This window comes from Penicillium subrubescens (assembly GCF_028828155.1).
Source record: "Penicillium subrubescens strain IBT 31985 chromosome Unknown utg000013l_segment0_segment0, whole genome shotgun sequence".
Lineage (NCBI taxonomy): Eukaryota > Fungi > Ascomycota > Eurotiomycetes > Eurotiales > Aspergillaceae > Penicillium > Penicillium subrubescens.
Genome location: NW_026643163.1, coordinates 379,550 through 393,627, shown reverse-complemented (window position 1 = coordinate 393,627; position 14,078 = coordinate 379,550). Strand labels below are relative to the sequence as shown.

At 45.6% G+C, this 14,078-nt stretch overlaps 3 protein-coding genes across 3 annotated transcripts; 1 reads left to right on the top strand and 2 right to left on the bottom strand.

The window, feature by feature from the left end:
• Window positions 1-2,940: 2,940 nt before the first annotated feature.
• N7473_013224 (BTB/POZ domain-containing protein) lies at window positions 2,941-3,567 on the bottom strand (the record flags this gene model as incomplete). The annotated part of the gene is made up of 1 exon (XM_057159163.1): window positions 2,941-3,567. The coding sequence occupies one exon, from the start codon at window positions 3,565-3,567 to the stop codon at window positions 2,941-2,943; it is 627 nt and encodes a 208-aa protein (XP_057002213.1).
• A 2,494-nt stretch (window positions 3,568-6,061) lies between these two features.
• Window positions 6,062-7,755, top strand: N7473_013223 (uncharacterized protein; the record flags this gene model as incomplete). The annotated part of the gene is made up of 3 exons (XM_057159162.1): window positions 6,062-6,250; window positions 6,307-7,124; window positions 7,179-7,755. 3 exons carry the CDS (start codon window positions 6,062-6,064, stop codon window positions 7,753-7,755), a joined length of 1,584 nt encoding a protein of 527 aa, XP_057002212.1.
• A 4,315-nt stretch (window positions 7,756-12,070) lies between these two features.
• On the bottom strand, window positions 12,071-13,441 carry N7473_013222 (hemolysin III family protein). Its single transcript, XM_057159161.1, has 3 exons — window positions 12,767-13,441; window positions 12,478-12,708; window positions 12,071-12,420 (listed from the first exon to the last, which is right to left on the bottom strand). The coding sequence occupies exons 1-3, from the start codon at window positions 13,391-13,393 to the stop codon at window positions 12,265-12,267; spliced, it is 1,014 nt and encodes a 337-aa protein (XP_057002211.1). The 5' UTR covers window positions 13,394-13,441; the 3' UTR covers window positions 12,071-12,264.
• Window positions 13,442-14,078: the final 637 nt, after the last annotated feature.

Below are 14,078 nucleotides of genomic sequence, written 5' to 3'. Positions count from 1 at the left end.
CAAAAAGATTTTAATGAAAATATATATTATCATGGCACATAATTCTTTTCGTTACATAATACCATCGTAGACATATCAAGGGGCCGTACGTCCGCTACTTCTCCTCAGCCTATCTTGACCATTGGCAATCATACCTAGGAAGACTCAACCCCCGAGCGCATTCAACTCATGGTCCTTCAGTCCCTCAATGATAATCCACGCACATTCTTCTGCCTCGGCTAAAGTTTACAGAGGCTCATTGTCGGCCCAGACGTACTTGACTTCGGGGTATGAATCACCCCGTCCAGTAAGTTTGGTGTATCGAGTACGGCGCCTTGTAGCCAGAGTAAATCCTCCAGCGTTTTCTTTAGACCAGGAGACCGTTCAAGTGTCTTCACAAAGTGCATCTCATTGCGGTGGATATACCCTTGAAGATTCAGGTATATTTCACGCGAGAATTGAGGTGTGGAACACTCGTCCAAGCGTTGTGGGTAGTTCAACATATCTGAGTACGACAATTTTGAAAAATCCCCTAGCGTCTTCAATATATCTTCATGCAGGTTCTTCTGAAAAATCATCGTGAATTACAAGGGCTATCCGATGCCGTGATAAGAGCTCCTGAGGTAGTCCAGCTTATAACCACCAGTAGCAGTAGGTCAACTTAGCCAAAAATAGTCATGAATGTGTCCACACATCCAGAAATGGACATGGAAGTGTCTTCGGCCCAGGAATTCTCTCCACAAGGCCTTAGTCCACTCAGAATATTAATTTCCAGTACCTATATCTCTTTCTTGGTACTGGTGTGAATGTAATGCTGCCTCCAGGCGCCTAATCAAGCCCTATTTTGAAAGCAGGCTGCCGTTTCCTATTTACTAGTTGTACTGTTGTAGAAAGATTTCAGCTATATCGACGTTTCCTCCATGTTCTCAAGTTCCCTTAGCCGCTCCCTGCACGGATACAATAAAAATGCAAAACTAGAGGTCTCGTTTGGTATCACCGGGCTAGTTGTCCAACGTAGTTTGTAGGCGATTACGAGAGGATGTGAATCATGAGGCGACAGAAGGAGGTGGCTCGCGGCCAACCCTAAGGCTAGTAATGAGTCTATTCCGTGGTCCGTAACCCTCCAACCAGTCTTGTTTACCTCAACAAAACTTGTTCCTTGACCAATGCACAGAAATTCTGGAACCGAATCTCTCTCTACACGATCTCGTAGTAGACGCTGTAGACAGCGCCAAAAGAACATCATGTCTTTTAATTCGTCAATCGATAATCCGCCCTGATTGCCCCAGCCGAATGATTCTGGAGGATTATCGAGGACTTCACTCTGAAAACTGGTCCGACGAAGAGCACATGTGTTGCTTCCATCGGTGGCACATCCCTCCAACCAGGCTTTTTGACCTTGGAGATCACACTCGCGCCCTTTACCTGATCCGAAAATTCGGCAAAAGCTCCAGATCCGCCAAAGACCACGATGCATAGCGCTCCATTGTGGGTTTTGGTGGTCCATGGGAGCCAGTAGCAGCACATCATACCGTTTCCTGTCAAATAACGGTGCCATTGGACACTGTGTGAGAATTGCCCCTGTTATGTAAGCACAAATAAACAACTCGTATGCGTAATGGTCGCAGTAGCTTTGGACATTCCAGTCTAATGATCTTCTTCTGTCATTTGATACAAGGTGCTCAAAATACTCCCACGATCCGGGCGATGGAGTCTGCCCCGAAGAGGAGGATAAGATCCCCATCTCTCTCAATTCCCACTGTTCGGGGTGCGTCCTCTTGAGCACAGATTTTGTTAAAAACAACCCAGTGGGATAGTCTGACAGGTTCACTCCGTGAACTCGAGCCCGCTCAAAAAGCTCATCCAACGAGGTGGCGCTTTGCAACATAAGGAATGGTGGCCCGTCGTCGTCATGAGACTCGCGTATCAGAACTCCGGAGGTCGTAGCTACTACGTCGTTTTGTCCTCCTGGCAAGCTCTGCGGGTCGGCTAGACGCGAAATTTCTTGCAAGTCTGACCCTGCATCTTGGCCCAGGTTTTCAACTCGACCATTACTGACGGACAGCATAAGGCGCACGCTCTTTGGCGGCTCTCGCAGGCCTGTGGAAGCATGGTCTATGGGAAGAACCTGGCATCGTCGATTGTGCGCTTTAACCGACGATATGTCGCTGCTACAAGGAAGCCTCCAGAGCGACTTTGATATATCGTCATCATTACTTAAGCTTAAGTCTTCATCAATCGGCCATGATTTTAGTATTCTGCGCGGCATGGGTTATTCGCGATAAACCTCGAATACAGTAAGTAGGTCACCCGTCTACAGCGGAAACAGTCCACTGATATCCAACTTAGAATATGAAATCCAGGCTCCCAGAAAATCAAATATCGAGTCTCATACCGGATCTGCTCTTGACGGCCATTTTTGTCTTTGGTGTATTTTGTGGACCGCCATTTTTAGATCACTGCGGATGATTATGTAAAGACGCTGTTTACGAATGTCGGACAATTTCCTCAGGGCAATTCCTCTGCGCAAGCCTTTTTCTTCATTTAGTCTTGTTGTAGTTGCGCTCTCACTGTTCTGTGAGAAGACCAACTTAACTTACAGGGCCGACCGTTGGTTGGAACTGCCATAGTGGTCAAGACGAGTCATTCGTCTTCCTTGCTGATATTGACCAAGCAGGTGGAGCTGCTGCACCTAGAGTACTATACATTTGTTGGTCCCACTTCTTAAAGATCACATTTACATCAGTACTCAGGTGCAAATTTCCTGTCTTTGTAGAGTCTCTCAATCGGTTGAGCCAGTAAGATTGTCTTTCTATCATAAAATAATTCACAAATGATTGGGTCAAAAATTTTCGCACATCCATGCTTTACCCTCTGGCGAGGATGAATGCATTCTGCTTTCCAACAAGGACAACGTGTACTGCACGAAATTCATCTAATTATCACTATGGTGACGTAACATTAACTTGTCATTCCATTATCAGCAGTGCCCCATTGTATTGATTTCCGTGTATTGAGTTCCACTCTGACTCCACTGATAGGATCCTCAAAAGCCACATTGCTATTGGATATAAGGCCACCGAGGGCCATGCTCACTTCTGCGAGCAAGTCAGCCCCAAAGGAGGGATAAAGTTGGGTCTCCTCAAAGAATTTGTAATCTTGTTGCCGAAGATATCCCTCCACCGACGCTTTAGCGAGGACATGACGAACAGGGTGTTTTGGTGGTAGCGTGCATGCGGAAGCAATGTGTTGGGAAGTTATATAGTGGGTATTGGTATCTGCGTGCCGCCAATAAGGATCAGACTCGGGGCTTGGGTTACTGAGAACAACCTTTTGGATATACTCGGCCATGGGCGCTGCTAACCCACTGATACGACACATATCGGCCAGCCTTGCTAGCTCTATTGCTGCGGAGATCTGCTCTGTAGGGTCATCCACGGCGAAAACTACCGCACGGAGGTACAACCACTGAATCAGAGCCTCTAAGCTCTGATCTGAAACGACGCCTTCAACTTTTTGGAGAGTGAACACACTGTGTTGGGTCTCTAGAATTGGCCCCTCAAGCATTGCTGAGAAGTACGACGACATGGTACAGAAAAGACTTTTAGACACCGTATATTCTCGGTCACTGGACGCCACTTGCAATCTGACATAGGGACCACAGTAGAGTGGAAGAACGCTGGGTAACTGATGTTAGAATAATACCCTTTGAACATTTATGAGTGAACTGGACGTATTTTGCAACAAAATCTCTCGCACAGCACAGCTCTGTCATCGTGGTCAAATTGGAGTCTTCCGTTGTGTCAACACCCCGTGGGACTATGGATGTAGATAAATACAAGATCCTTAGATGTATTTATTGTCGTCACGAACTTCTAATTTTTCCAAGAGCGTGATATTCCTGGATTGTCCCACTATGCTTACATGACCCAGAGAGTTACTAAATAAAGATGACTGCAAGGCAAATACCACCAGGGTGAATTCATTTTGGTTCCAAATCGTCTAGATCGGTATAGAACAGTTTCCGTAACCATCTTTGCGACCAGTCTCATTTTCTTGTTGCTAAAAATAATGCCGACAGCGTGATAGACTAGTTTGCTTTTACTGTTATAGGTGCATTTGTGTTCACAAGTCTATTTATGGTGTTCGTTGGTTTAATCTAATTTTCAACCTTATAAGACGATCAGAAGTGGCAACACATACTTCATGTCCGTAGAATACAAAGTCTGAAACTGGCATGCGATTCATGACCGGCGTGTGGTTTCGACTATCAGATAGGTGTGTTGATTGAAGGCGCTCCGCAAGGTTCATGCTCTTACGTCTCAGTTGGTCGCGACACGCAACCTCTCCAATGGTAGACTCATATGATCCGGAGCCTCCCGAGCAGGGCAGTTTGATGCAACCTCCTCCTTATACGAGCTTGCAAACAAAGCCGAGGGAGGACTTAAGATGTATGAATTGCGGAAAACGTCGTTCTCGGGCGTACTGCCGATGGCATGAGTTAGAACCGATCAAGTATCCACGGTACGGGATTTGTTCACGATCACATTGTATCCCAACAAGACTGTCATCTGTGCAGTCCCCGTACGAGCTCTCGGCAGCAAGATCCCCTATTATTCCGATTCCTGGGCTTCAACAGAGACTGAACGACTTCAGCTTGCCTTGAACTTTAGCGGAGCCATTGACTTCAGTGTGAGAACGAAAACAAATTACGTTATCTTTTCTCAACCCCTCCCTCATCCCTAGCTGCTAGTCATGTTAGCAATCTATGGTTATGTTATTCTTGAGTTGGACAGTGCCGCCCGTTATTGCCTTCCCTATCTGGAAATAGAGACGCTTTTTCAAACGTTAGTTACAGAAGACGCTAGCCCTGATATAGATCAGTCCGTAATCAAGGATTTGTTCCAGGATCGTATAGTGACATTGATGGAAGTATTGAGGAGTAGGGTCATGTACTGTTACATACATAAAAATAAACCGTTCCCAATTAAATGCCCTCCATAGGTTCGTCTGTTCTCGCTCTTCTTAACCTCACAACGGTGGTCACCCAGCCCACTTGTGCAGGAATAACTTGATTAGGAGAAAAGAGAATAATCGTCTTCAGCATATCAGCCCTGATCTTACTGTGCACCTTGCATCACAAGACTAAGAATCAAGGAGGAACACAAAGTGAATGATCAAAATTATTGCGCTGCGCTCACTCGGTCGGGATAGCCTGCGAGTCATGAAATGATGTCGTATAGGGAGCCGCTCGGATAAAAAAGCTAAAACAATTAGTTCCTGTTTAAGAACCGTTGGTAATCATCTGGCCTTGCCAAGGCTAATTATTGGTTCGAGCTGCAACAATGACCAACTTTACACCCTTCACACAATTCCCTGTAGTACGGCCCTCTACATAGAATTAAAAAGAGACCAACGCGGAATATGCTCACCATGTGGATCTAAGGGGATATTTCTTTTGACCTGCACTCCATGAAACCAGCCACGAATGGTTTGACGAATAGTACGACGAAATGGACCGACGGTCCACGGACAGTACATGAAGTAAAGGCTCGCGGAACACGAAATCCATGTAATTGGACGATTTTCCGAATGCTGCCTTCAGCTCCAAGATCTATAGTCAATTTTCCAGCGCGAAAAGTAATACATTATATACAAAGAAATCACCCATCTCATGGCGTGGCTTGTCTTCCCTCGGCGGTGGCAGCTGATTGAACCGTGATTTAGGCTGATGTTGGTTTATTCAGTCATTATCCAACGAATAGAAGATTGATGGAAATTGTTCAAGATTAAACCATGCAAGAGACATGAATTAATATCGCAATATATATCATTGAACCATTATGGCTGTTATAATTAGTCTATCACGGGCCCGTCACTAACTTACTTTAGACGCATGCAAGGCCACAATTTTCATTGATTCCTGGGAGGCACGATCCGGGAATCTGGGAGCAGATGAGTTGTGACTGCCGAACAATTAAGGTTGCCACGGTACGCAGGGCCTTATCTTATAAGAAGGGGGTTGGCCCCCTCGTGGAGAAAACCGCTAGGCTAGCGTTGGTATGTCGATTTCAAGAACACAATGCAGTCAAGTTTCAATGGGCCAATTTCAACCACTGACTTCAGCATGATGACATCCGAAGAGCAGCCAGTTGCAACGTCAAGTATACTTGATCTGGAAAAGCTGGGAAAAGAGCGTCCCAAAGCCTTTCCAGGGCTCTGGCCTGAGCTAGCCTTTTGTTTTTCGATTGTGATGTCCCAAATCCTAGCAGTGAGTCGCTACTCCGCACTCAACGAGTGGAACGAGCTAACGTACTACCTCGACAGGAATTCTTCATATCAGGGTCCAACATTCTTCTCCCAACTCTTGTAAAAGAACTAGATATACCGGATGCCTCGACAATATGGACCACAACCGCCCTCTCTCTTACTGTCACCTCAACACTTCTCATCTTTGGCCGCTTGATCGACATGTACGGTGGCTACATCGTCTATAACGCGGGCGCCATATGGCTTACCATTTCGTCAATTCTCTGCGGTGTGTCTCAGACATGGTTGACATTGGTTGCCTGTCGAGCCCTGCAAGGGCTGGCTCTCGGAGCCCTGCTCCCATCTGGATTGATGATTCTGGGAAGTAGATACCGCCCAGGGCCCCGGAAGAACTTGGTGTTTAGTATTTACGGTGCATGTGCGGCGTTGGGCTTTTTTGCCGGATTTTTGGTCTCTGGAATATGTGCCCAGTACCTAACTTGGAGATGGTATTTCTTCATTGGTGCCGTCTTATCGGCGGTGATGGCGGTTCCGTCGCTTTTTTATATCCACCGTGATTATGCCGAGAAACGAGAGCTTGGAATACGGATGGATTGGGTTGGTTTTTTCTTGTCCATCTCAGGAGCGGCGGTCTTTGTTTTCGCTATTGCGGATAGCTCGTACGCCCCGCATGGTTGGAGGACTCCTTATATCCCGGTCCTTTTCTCGATAGGTGCCACCTTGCTGGGCGTCATGGTGTACCTGGAAGCGTGGGTGATTGATAACCCTTTGCTTCCTGGTGACATTTTCCGGGTCAAGTTTATGACGCCTTTGATACTGGCATTGCTCTGTCTTTACGGAAGTGTGGGCATTTTCCTTCTATACGGAGTCTTGTAGTGAGTGGCCCCCTTCAATGGCTTATTCACCCTGGTCATTGCTAATCCATGCAGCATGTCAGCTTTCATGAGCGCCACCCCTCTCCAAGTCGTCGCCTGGACCTCCCCTATGGCAGTTGGTGGCCTCATCCTCTCAGTCACAGGAGGCTTCTTTCTCCACAAAGTATCCGGTACAGTACTGATAATTATCTCGTGTCTTGGATATGTCGGCTTAGGGCTGTTATTTGCTATCATCCCTATCGGCGGGAACTACTGGGCCTATGTGTTCCCCGCGATGATTTGCGGTACCATCGCCGTCGACATTAGTTTTAATCTTGCCAATATATTCATCACGACGAGCATGCCGAAAGCCAAGCAGGGCCTGGCTGGTGCGTTGATTTATTGCACCATGCACCTGGGGATTGCGGTTATGCTGGGGTTTGCGGATATTATTGAAACACAGACAAAGAGTCTCGGCAAGTGGAAGAGTTATAAAATGGTGTTTGGGTTCCAGACGGGACTTTATGTTCTTGGTCTTTTGATTGTTTTGGGATTCGTGAGGATTCGTCATGCCAAAAGTGAATTGACGGTGGATGAGAAAGAGGAATTAGAGAGAAGTTACCCGACCACAAGGCAGTCTGAATCGGATTGATCATACGAGTATACCAGCAATGGTAAAACGTCTGGAAACCCCTTTCTCAAAGCTATAATGTGTACTGACTGGAAATTCGGCACCATGGATTCCGTACGGTACTGTAGAACTAGCACTGCTCTCTGCATTAATTTTCTATTCAAAACCATCTATTGAACTTGTCTAAATCGATATTCATCAACGTCCTGTGATTTGTGGGCGATCCCATGCAGATGCCCCCCAGCTATCTGTCTCAATGCTAAAAGGCTGTTTTTGCGGATATGGTGTTTGCGTAAGCAGATTCGGATACATTGCTTGATCCTGGCAACTGTTTGGTGCAGTGGTATTTTGATGAATGCTGTCATTCCTGGCTAAGCAGACCTGTTCCCAAGGACAATGCTAGGATGCTAGGGATAGCGGGTGGGAGAATGAACTCAGTTACACTGGCCTTATCGGCTCGCCGACAGTACGTGTTTTGACCCATTATTCGAATTCATCAGGAAAACTTGAGGAAAGGGTGTCTGGATTTTCCCATTGGGTGGGCTTTACCCTCGCTAGTGAAGGAAGTGATAATACTATGTTCCGAGAGAGCTCGGAAATTCAAGAATATCATTAGTGGGCCAGTCATCCCCAGCAGCTAAATAATGCTCACTACAGGTTTGATTGTCGGGTGTAGCCAACCCTCACAGGCAAAGGAGATGTCAGAAATAGGAAGAATAGAATTGAAGAAACGGTATATGAGACCAAGAGTTCGGTCGGCGGTCTTTACTAGCTTTAAGATTGCCAGCGTAGTAAGGCCCGTTCATCCTTCCATTTCCCCACACACGACAGATAGCGTCTGTTCTGCATGAGGAAGTACAAATTGCTCAAACTTCTCATCATGCAATTCCTTAAAAGTTTTTTGTTTCCCCTGACTGTCCACAAATGTTGCGTCGTCCTCTGCCCGAAGGAAGAAGGCGACACTGTATCGACCTTCAGTCTTGCTGATTGGAACAACTTGGTGGATACACGAGAACAGGTTGTGACCCGAAGCAAAGCGTAACGAGTCTCCAACGTTGACAACGGCGTGTCCCTTCCTGGGCTTTTCCGGGAATCTAGTCAAAAGAGTGTGAAGTCAAACTGAATTCGAAAACTACTGTACTGGGCTGAACGCATTATAGATCCCTGACACAGCAGCAAAGGCACAGTTACGTTTCAACGCGATACTCTTTTTCATGTTCAAAGCTTGCCTACCAATAGTGCTTGTCAGCCAAAAGATGGGTATTCTCCAGTCATTACTCATTTAAAGAAGTACTTTTGCAATATTTTGCTACGGTACTCCGCTCTCCAGGGGATATATACTTTAGGAGGTTAAGCTAGGAGATAGACAATTTGTAGCCATCTGCTGAGGTTTTGGAGAGAATTGAAAAACAAAAGGACATGATAATGGCTATTGTAGTGTCCCTTCTCCTGGTTGTAAGGTTGAAAGCGCATTGTTTATCTTTGAGTCAGTACCTAATTGGGTCGGCATTGCTAGGCACCGTCTCCTGTCTCTATTTCTGGTACATACCAGTCACTATATCGAGCTCAGCACAATGAGCTCTGTGTCAGGGATATTCATTCGTAATGGATGTGGATGGCATCGGTGAAGTGGGGCGGTTTGCCTCCGTTCATGTCACTCGTACGCAAGATTTTTTTCCATGCACCACCAGCGAATTTTTAGTTCAAGGTTTTCATCCCTTCTATCTAGAATGCTTCTGGGACTTCGCTCATAGGTATAAAATAAAACACGCCGTTCAACTCTTGTTAAAATGATTGGTATTTGCTTCGCTCTAGGCACTGGGTGCTGGGGCTCAATCAAGTACCAAGAATTGCAGGTCCCGTCCCATTGCAGAGTCATCTCGCTTTAATCAGGTCAAATCTTTCCACCATCTATAGGAAGACGACTGATGCTGATCTAGTGGCCTTAGATTAATCTTGACAACTTACGCCAAGGCAAGTCCGTGCCACGGACATGGAAACGCGTGAAAAATTGGCAGTCAACGAGGGCCCGAAATGTGCCTTAGGTTGTGCAGATCAGTTTTCCTTATGAACTCAGATTCTAAATCGATACATGTGCCAACAAAACGGTGCCGATAGAATTATGAACGAGGACATGTAAGTTAGGTTCCTAATTTAGATGGGCACAGAGACCCGTTCCCCACTACAGTTATCAGAAAAGGATGTGAACACTGTCTATTTTTGGGTTCTCCAACGACCATTAAAGAAGCACATGAAAATATCGATTTGAGCTCCAGAAACCTTGTATGCGGCAACATGACACTGTGGAAGATACTCTTTCGGGGAGCTCCCATTCGTACTTGGTCACCACACGCGAGAGGTTCAAAACACTCTCGGAAAAGTTCTAAACGTCGCGCATTCAGAAATCGAAACCTTTCTAGTCTTAGTGGTCGTGTCATTTCCAGTTATCCGACCAATGAAGGTACAGCACCCAGCTGAGCCAATTGCATCCTCTATTATCTCATCGCTGTGGGCACTATCTTCTATTTTGCATTCCCTTCCCAAAAGTCATCATTCAACTGATAAGGCAGGCAAAGCACATTACTAGTGGGTCTGATGGTCGCAACAGCATGTCTTCCCCCAAGCTGGAGCTACCACCAAGATACGCTCCTTTCTTCACATTCCATAAGAAGTCAGAGGGGCTGCTGGCGCGTTGTATGGTCGATGCTACGTTGTTGCTTGCACGAAATTTGCTCGAAATATCAGTGACTGCGAAAACAAATTGTCCAACAAAACCAGTGCTTTATTTTGGCCAGCTAGCTACCGATCAGGTCTACTAAGCGCTATTCTCTACATAGGCGTATATACTACTTCACCTCATTCCCCTGTGCCAGATTTTGGCACGAATTGTACAGTCCGAGACCGGAGTACTATGGAACGGCCCAAGTGCCGTATCATAACCAGTAGCGGACCGTTCACACGGGCGAGCCTCACCCAAACAACAAATATGTACTAAATTCGATAAATTACAAATTCATATTTTTACAGGTATAATTAATATGAAAAGGATACCAGTTTATACAATGACTGAAGTAGCTGGGAAGATCACTTCAGGTATGGATGAAAATATATACCCTATGTCTCAAACGTAAATTCTAAGTAGTACTTAATTGTAAAGTGTCGAAATTCTATTCCCAAATGACTTCAAAAAGCAAAGATAGTTGAATAGTAGAGCAAAGTGAGTAGAGTCTTTGGTGCGAGTGGTCAGCCCGTGAACTACTTTACCGCCTCTCTTATTTCAAGATGCTGCATGTTCCCGACTGTTTGAAATCGTATTACCTGTCGACAGGGGCTGTATATTGATTGCAGAACTGAGCTACAGCTCTAGGCGGTTCAGGAAAGTGCTGATGAGAAGACCGGTTTCATTTTGACAGAAAGCATACTTGAGTTGACAAGATAAATAAGTGCCGCCATTGCGCGGTGGCCTTGATGGTCGCTGCCAACACAGCGGGTTGAAGCCATATTTTATCATTGAAGTGACATTTACGTCCGTTCCATTAATGAGAAACTTTGCCATAGATATGTGCCCATAGTAAGCTGCTAGGAAAGAGGCCGTTTACGGTTTGTATTGTCCAGGCTAGTGTACACGTCCTTCACCCACATCAGCAGTACCGTATCTTGTAGCTAGATGTAGGGGACTTTCGGAGTGGAATCTCATCACTTTGCTATGGCCGCATGTGGACGCTAGTGATGTTTATGATCAAGCTTTGTTTGGCATTGAGATCTGCCCGGAACTCCAGGATCTTCGTAGATGTTGACAATGGCAAGCTCCGCCAAGCTCGATGTTTCGCGGACATCTTCAGCGATGTCTGTCACGGTTTGTCAATCTAGAGTGGCACGGGAGAGATACGTTTCCATCTCGGCTATTTTGAGCCGTCGATGATGAAAAATTTCTAGCCGTGCAAAGTCGGTCGTTTCAAGCTGCGTTATCAAATAAATATATTTCCGACAACAACTAGGTCGTTTCACTTTCATGAAATAGTAGAGGTTCGTATCGGGTGAAGATCAATACCAAAGTTGTGACAAGACGGAAGATATCAAAAAGTAGGTTCCAAGTCTCCAAGGGAATAATCACGGTATTGGTTTGCGAATAAACAGCTCTTACATTGGAGACACCTCATGCTAATTTCTGATTTATTGTAAATAAGGTAAGGCGGGGTAATTATTTCAGCAAGAAAGTGTATACCGGATGAGAAAACAAGAGAAATGGGTGTCTATTTTGCCCATGCTGACGTTTCTTGCTATTTCTTACGATTCATGGGAGAAGGAACCATTGAAATGATGTACTGGGACTGTACAGTACAATACAGCGTTGTCGGAGATATCCTCCTCCATAAAATGCAAGTAGGGCATCCAGCTCTCAGCTAGGAGCTATTGCTTTCCAAACTAGTGTGGTAGTTTTTGCCGTTCGGCGTCTATGTCTATCTTGCAGGGCTGAGAGACCAACCCTGGGTGGTGCTGTGATTGTGGCAATGTTGTTCTTGAGGAGTTCTAAACGCACGTTCGATTGGTGTAGTTATAGTCGAAAGCCCACAATATCCCTGTCAATTGAGCAACAACAGCGAAAACCACCAGGATGTGGAAGAGTTGATGGGATGAGCCGTATATATTGAATTTACCTGGGTACCATCTCTCCGGAAACTTATTCTGTCGAATCGTAGTAGTTAGAATCAGTCTCCATCATGTGCGAAGTTGGAGGCATACTACATAAATCCAAGCCCCGGATAGAAGTAGGCCTCCTTCGATCAAATAATAGGGCAATCCTGATTGTTTCATCATTTGTGAAACACCAAACATCTTGATGCCATGAATTAATGGTGCAAAGCCAGAAAGACCAGTTGTCACGAACGTAAGCGCCCGGAACTCCCGAAATGCCGGGCCCTGAAATTTCGGATTGACCATTATGTAGATGGTAAGCAATCCTAGAATTCCAGTCTGTCAAAGTGAGTATGGGATATAAGGTTAAAGAATGGCTGCATCTCTATTAGCTCACCATGGACCAGTAGATGTTGCGTTGTAATGGTTCACACCAGAAGACCATATAGATTCCCGATACAAAGTCACCTAACATCAGGACTACTATGCCTACCAGATCAAGACGCAGGCAAAATTGTTCAACTTTGTAGGAGTGGTTCATCATGGTGTGGTACGTCGTTGACAGCCCCAGACAGATGACCGCACTCAAGAAGAAGAAGGTGAAAATGAAGGAATCGTTGCCCGTAATGTTATGGTATCTTGTTGTAAGATACCCTGGGATGTACCACTCGCCAAGGAGAAAGGCGACAGCTGGTATTAGGTGAGAATATATGTTCACCGACTCATTGTGAATGTATAACCAACTGCGAAATGAATCTAGAGCGGAGCCTGACGCTGGACGATAGCCGTCGAGGATGTACTCATTATCTTGACGCCACTTCTCTAACTCACCGAACGAGAGAAGAGTTTTGCGTACCTTGCCCGCCTGGAAAAGATTTCGCAGAAACTGCGGCCCGAGGGAATGATTTCCAAATTCTTGGCTCGCAATTGAGGGTTCCGGAGATGAAGCTCGACGACGAGGAACAGATGCCATTGCCATCCTGCTTGACGGTAATGCAGGAGGCGGGAGTGAAAGAGAAGGCATGAAAATTGAAGAAGTTTCGTTTGCTTTGCTCTTTGTACTGCGGCCTTTTTTTCTTCCTCCTCTTTGATGATGGTCGTGCTTCCCTTTTTAGGGTTGGATACCGCCGTCTCGTCTCACACAGCAGCTACAGTTGTGCCATCTGAGAAGATACTGATGAGTAGCAAGCTTTCAAATAATTTATCATCATTGACCTGTTGGGCCAATGCATTAGCTGAAAGGAGTGGAACTGTTGAAGCCAGCTGGTGACAAATTATCAGGTAATCGATATTCTCTCATGTATATTCCTATTATAACGATCCTCCGATTTCACAGGGTAGCTCAATTTGCGTTTGCCACTTCTGCTTGGAAATATTAACGGAAGCGAGACTTTAGGTCTATGTTGTTCTATACCATAGGATAAGTAGCATAAGAGTTACTTGAAACTCGGATGCGTTCGATAAGCTTCCTGAACATCCCAGCTAAGAATACAGCGCGACCTGGGGAATTATTCAACTCCCCCTCTATGGGTTGGACAAGAGAGTAGTGACATGTCAAACAACTACACACTCTGATGATGACCTTTTACGAGATCAGGTCCATGCATCATAAGAAGCCGTATCTTTGGTCAAAGAAGAGATAGCGCAGTGAGTACGAGAGATTGAAAAACTCAAGATAGGTATGGCTCTGGCTAGGAGTATTGTAACAT

What these genes read in the sequence shown, in the direction of transcription:
- N7473_013222 (XM_057159161.1), bottom strand. Translation starts at nt 13,393, where the DNA reads ATGCCTTCTCTTTCACTCCCGCCTCCTGCATTACCGTCAAGCAGGATG. An exon ending in GCAACATCTACTGGTCCATG is followed by an intron (nt 12,709 to 12,766) that starts GTGAGCTAATAG and finishes TCACTTTGACAG; the next exon opens with ACTGGAATTCTAGGATTGCT. An exon ending in CCGGGGCTTGGATTTATGTA is followed by an intron (nt 12,421 to 12,477) that starts GTATGCCTCCAA and finishes ACGATTCGACAG; the next exon opens with AATAAGTTTCCGGAGAGATG.